This window comes from Sinocyclocheilus grahami, unplaced genomic scaffold, assembly GCF_001515645.1.
Source record: "Sinocyclocheilus grahami isolate Dianchi unplaced genomic scaffold, SAMN03320097.WGS_v1.1 scaffold33.1, whole genome shotgun sequence".
NCBI lineage: Eukaryota > Metazoa > Chordata > Actinopteri > Cypriniformes > Cyprinidae > Sinocyclocheilus > Sinocyclocheilus grahami.
In genome coordinates this window covers 571,642-577,972 of record NW_015505212.1, presented here as the reverse complement: position 1 = coordinate 577,972, position 6,331 = coordinate 571,642, and the positions used below count along the sequence as shown (strand labels likewise).

General features: G+C 37.5%; 1 protein-coding gene across 1 annotated transcript in view; it reads right to left on the bottom strand.

Annotated features, from left to right (window-relative positions):
- The window catches only part of LOC107579734 (neurotrophin-3-like), an 18,112-nt gene continuing 11,781 nt past the window's right edge, over positions 1-6,331 (bottom strand). Inside the window, exon 2 of the mRNA XM_016265534.1 lies at positions 1-936. Coding sequence (XP_016121020.1) covers positions 169-936 — 768 coding nt within the window. The 3' untranslated portion in view covers positions 1-168. The remainder of the gene's footprint in view (positions 937-6,331) is intronic.

The following is a 6,331-nucleotide window of genomic DNA, read 5'->3' as shown; positions in this document are numbered from 1 at the left end:
TTTTCATTGCAAACAACTTAAATAAATAACAAGTATATTTATACATTATACATAGACATGTATAAACTATATGCATTCCATATAACTTAAATAATAATTTATATTTATATATTTACAGCCCCCCCAGGGAACGTAAGTAAGATAATAGAGAAGTCGCTGCAGTGTTTTTCACGTCCTGCGGTGTTTGCGTGAGAGCGCGCAGACGCACGCTGTGTCTATCCGTATCCAGCTCCATTCCACAGATGATTTATCCTGAGTGAGAGCACGCACAAAAGTCTGCGAGGTTTTGCACTGCGAGTTCCAATGCTTTCCGTCAATACCCCGACACCTGCCCTTTTGGGACTTGCCGGTGTCACATCTTGTCTCATAAAAGTACTGCTTGATATTTGTACGTCCTGCATTGATGGACCCCAAAATCGTGACCACTTGTCCATAGATGTCCACAGCCGTGGTCCTGTCTGTCACCCACAGGTTGACACTGTCGCACACCGAAAACTCGCCTCTGTAGCTCTTGTGCTCAGCATGGCGCTTCTGCCGCGTCTTGTTGGTGCCGCTGCCGTCCTGGTTGCTGGCAAAGTCGTCCATGAGGTAGAGCGGTGGCGGCTGAAGCGGAGGTTGGTCGCTGAGGAGCACGCGAGGCGAGTTGTAACGTTTGTGCTGACGCAGAAGCTCAGTCGGGATGTCCGTTACGGGCTGGTCGCTGACTATCTCCCTATAGTCAGTCACTGCAGGCGAGTTTATGGTGGAGGAAGGAAGCACGTCGTCCTGCTTCTGATGGCTGCGGCTGATGTCGGCCTGCAGGAGCTTTATGATGAGCGTGTTGATGGGGTCCTGCGTGGGGCGCTGCTTGTCCATCATAGAAGCTGAGATACCATAGAGGTACACGAGGAACATCCCGTACAGCAAGATGGACATCACTAGATTCACCTGTAAGATCTGGGGAGAAACAGAATACAGTTTTATAAGCATGGTAGCAAACAAAACCAATCAACTTTTGTTATTTTTGGCCCTGCAACAGCACTGAATTCTCATGAAGCTCATTGTTGCACTTCAAAAAGTACTGGCACTTCTCCAGCACATCTGCATGGCGTCTGGGCGCACAGTTAATGTGTGTGGTAAAAGATGGCCAGCAATGACATGCATACCAGCGTGTTTGGAAGGCCACCCGTTTGGCATATTTATTTGAGCGCCTAGTGCATCCATTTGGCAAGGTGTACTCTCTGTTTCATGACTGAGTGCAATAGCATGAAACAGAAACCACAAAGTGCAAAACTGTGTATAAGTATATTCTGCTAAAGCAATGGAGCGTCATTAGCGTGCAGTGGTATAACAGATTAGAGGTTATTTAGAATGGATTCAAACTCAACTAAAAACGAACAAAAAATGACCTATACACTCATATAACTTTTATTTTTGTACTTATATTTTTTCCTTGCAATTATAATTAATAGGGACAACCACTTACATTTCGATTTGTTCCTCACACTTAAAAAATATGGCATACAAGTAAATTTTTTTCAAGACTTGTATGATATTTTACAAGGATTTAATTACAAAATCTTGGGGGAAAAAACTACCAGAACATTCATCCACTTCTCTGGTGACAGTTACTGTTCACTTCATCAGTTAACATCAAATAACAATAAATAAATGATTAATCTTAACTAGTGTTCATTTCAACATTTACCAATTCATTATTCAAATCTACCAATACACTATTAAAATAAAAAGTCGTATCTGTTAATATTATGTAATGGACTTGAGCCAACATGACCATTTGTTTTTTTATGACATTAATAAATATTAACAAATACTTGAACAAATGGAATAAATGTATTTCTCATTGTTAGTTAATGCTAACTGCACTGAAAAAGGTAACCTAAAATGGTAACATCTAAATTAACTGGTCTTATTCAAGTCAAAAACAATATTTAATATCAGTGAATCAACCTAAATATATTAATTTATACCAAAAAAAGGGTTAAATAAGGTAAAAATAGCATGAAGTGTTACCATTTCTCCTTTTTTGTCTCACAGAAGAAGCCATTTTTTGTCCTCTGTGAGCCGTTTGTGGTATTTAGTGCAGATTCTAATGCTAAATAAGGTAAGAGTTGTGGTCTACCATAAGCTTGTGTGGTTATTTTAATACTAACAATTACAGTTAACAGCCTTTCAATTTTCTTTTCAACAGTATGCAAGCAGTAGGCCTCACTTGGCAATTATCAGATGCGTCACTTTCCTGGTATGACATGGGTACCAATTCTTTTTCATAACTTGCATATAACTAGGCACTAGTAAAAGTACACGTTCCTCCTCAGTTCTACCTCAATAACCAGACACTGACTTGTTGCTTTCAGTTTTTTGTTTTTCTTTCAGATCTATATCTCCATATGTTTTAATATGTCTCCATGTGTTTAATGTTTTGAGATCACCTCCCACCCCCAAGAGCAAAACATCTTAGCATCAAACCCAGTGCAGTCAAATCGTAAGAGACACTAAACTACAGACTCCAGTGCAAAGTACAGGAACTGAAGTCTAATGATAGCACTGACACAGAAAGACAGAAGTGTTGCAGACAGGCAAGGGTTCCCGCTGCTACATCAAAGGTCCATTCAGCATCAGTGTCTAATGAAAATAAATATCCAGTGAGCTTCCTAATCTCCACGCTGCCCTGGGTGCTTCTATATCTTTTCAGAACTACATGTCTTGCCTTCGAAGAACCGCAGGGTTTGGGAGGTCTTGGCATGGTGGGCGATAACGTCATGGGATGCCTGGTTTGTTACATAAACGATTGGTTTTAAATTAGACTTTGGTGATCACGCTGCCCTGGGTGCTTCTATATCTTTTCAGAACTACATGTCTTGCCTTCGAAGAACCGCAGGGTTTGGGAGGTCTTTGCATGGTGGGCGATAACGTCATGGGATGCCTGGTTTGTTACATAAACGATTGGTTTTAAATTAGACTTTGGTGACGAAAACAAACACAAAAGACCTTTTGTTTTGTAGGAATGTTTGATCTTTCATCATTTGACACTGAGTTCAGAGTAGTTCACCTGGATTTTATGGAAAATTATCTCATTCGTCATTGATGTCACAAGTTTGCATCCAATTGTTTGGCAAATTGCATACTTTCAACACTGACCTTTGTTGTTTGGCAAATTGAAATCTCGATGACTCGAATGTGGGAGTGTGAAGGAAGAGTGTGAAGGAGACTATTAATCACTCTGTCCTCATTACCAGTCAATAAACACCCCTAATTTCGCTTTTTGGCAGGGGTGATGCCTGCAATTACACATCGGCGTTTCAAAAGAGGGGTGGCACAGCAAAGTCACCTTACAGGCACTGGCATAGAAAATGACTCAGTTTTATTGCCTTTACGGATTCTTTTTTTTTTGCCTGTCGAATGAATTCACAACAACTACATTACTGAAGTTGTGACTGAATAATAATATATAATCTGTTGTAAAGAATTTAGCAAGGGAATTAGCTTAATTCTAAGGTGTGCTAATAAGCTACATTTGATAAACCAAATCGAATTTACATTTGCAGGACATGTAGCAAGACACAAAGGGATCAAATTTGCACCAAATCTGCTGAGAATCAAAATAACACCAAAAACGCAAAATCCCTGCAATTAAACTATTTTTATGAGTGTTTGGTCAAGATGAAATATACATTATTTTAGCATAACAGTGATTTAAAAATGATTTAAAAGAGATTTTTTTTTTATTAATTGAAATGGTATTAAACATGGTAAAATTTTTGCCACTTGCTATGTGAATACAAACACACGCGCACACACACACACACACACACACACACAGGTTTGTTTTAATGGTTTATGAGGACTCTCCATAGGCGTAATGGTTTTTATACTGTACAGACCGTATATTCTATTGCCCTACACCAACCCTACCCCTAAACCTACCCCTCACAGGAAACTTTGTGCTATTTCAGATTTTCAATACACTCCATTCTGTGTGATTTATAAGCGTTTTGAAAAGTGGGTACATGGGGTAATGTCCTGAAAAGTCACCTTCTCCTTGTAAAACCTATGTCATACCCTTGTCATTATACAAATTTATGTCCTCATTTGTCACAAAAACGCGTGCACGCACACACACACACACACACACACACATACACACACACACACACAGACACAAGACTGCATTAGAAATTAATGGTAAGCGTATTTCACCTACAGTGGATTTATTAATTTTTTTTTACAGTTATGGCACTGAATTTAATGATAAGCGTTTTGAAAAGTGGGGACATGGGGTAATGTCCTGAAAAGTCACCTTCTCCTTGTAATACCTATGTCATACCTTTGTCATTATACAAATGTATGTCTTCATTTGTCACAAAAACGCGCGCACGCACACACACACACACACACACACACACATACACACACACACACACAGACACAAGACTGCATTAGAAATTAATGGTAAGCGTATTTCACCTACAGTGGATTTATTAATTTTTTTTTACAGTTATGGCACTGAATTTAATGCAGTTTTAAAGTAAAATATGTTATATATATATATATACTTCATATGAAATTTAAGAACAGTATTTTTGCATTTTAAAATAAAAAAATATTAAATAAAAAACATTATCAAACTAAAATATAGTTACATAAAATATAGTTTGGTAATTTTTGACCACCACGTGAGCAGCACCAGAGAGTTAAAAAAAGCAAAAAATTTACAACTGCTGGCTGAAACCAAAATGTGCTGTGTTTATAGTGAAGCAAGAGTTACGTGACTATCCCAGACAGCCTGTGAGAATGTATGTTTATTGATTACGAATTTGTTGTAATGTTTATATGCATTTGCAGTGAACTACTTCAAATTGTGCAACATTCCCATGTGCACTTTAATTGAGAACAGCAAACACCGATTTGAAATGCTTCATCTTTGTTGACACTATTTGCGTCTCATACCCCATAAAATGCATAGCTCCAAGGGAAAGTGTGCAAAAGTGCAAGATACTGGAATGCACGTCAATTACTCTTCCCATTTGGGCTCATTTAGGTGAACCCTGGGTGGAAATTTGTGGAGCTCCAGACCAGGGTTACAACAGATAATCTTTTTCATCCTCTTAAGTGCGATCAAATGCTTTGCTATGTTTGTATACATCCAGTAAGCTTTTAAAAGGTTTCTTCTACATTAAGCTGCAAAAATTGCCTATAATGAGCAACTCGGTCATGTTAAAGTCACTTGCTTCTCTTTAAATGTAATTTATAGCACAACAAATGATGAGCTAGAAGCACATGCACTTGAATCTGTTTTGACCATGTTTGAATAGATAATCCTTTGCATCCTCTTAACTGCTCTCAAATACTTAGTTGTGTTTTTTTATGTGCTGCAAACATTGTCAGAGACCTACTAGGAATCACAGCTAATGCGATCCCTCACTAAACTAACAAGAGTTTAAGGTTTAAGAGTATCCATGCAGAAGGCCTTTTCCGAAAGCTTTCCTCTCAAAGTCGCGTTTAAAATATCTAAGTCGCTGACATGTTTCTTTATGTTCCTTGCCCTGTCATGTTGCATAAATGCAGGAAGTTCACATCTCACAGGAGCACAGATGTGCATTCATGTCTCTTCCTGGATGAGCAGCAGCTTAAGCGTTTGTCCTCAGGAAGGTGCCAAAAAAGAGGTTTGGTAAGGGGAGATTCTTCGAACATTCCAAATGATAGCAGATCAGCTTGAGACACTGACCCAAGCTACACCTCACCATTTTAATTCAAAAACTTGTGGTATGCTAATGCTACTATGGAATTGTAAATCTCCATGCTAGTTGTATATCAGTCCTTCGGCCTTATTATTTCACTACTACAAATTTTAATGTAAATGTGCTTTTTTTCCAATAAAACACTAAAAAGGAGAAATTTGAAGAATCTCAATGCAGCTGTTTACAGCATACAATGATCACTCCAAAAAGGACATAAACACAATAAAATCACCACAGAAGAAGAACTTATGTCTTGTACGTTATATTCCAAGTCTTCTGAAGTCATACAATAGCTATGTGTGAAGAACAGCTATGTGTTTAAAAAAAAATTATTGCATCAATACACATTTGTGCTGGTGAGAAAAAGAATTAAGAGCTGAAGCAGATAGAAAGGATTCAAATTAATTTGTTAATAAATAATAAATATTATATTACATTAAATAATAAATGATGTAATATTCCTCATATAGTGAATGACTTCAGAAGACTTTTGGACTACTTTATGGTGCTTTATATATACTGTTGTTATATATAACAGTATAATATATAATAATAATTAATATATATATATATATATATATATATATATA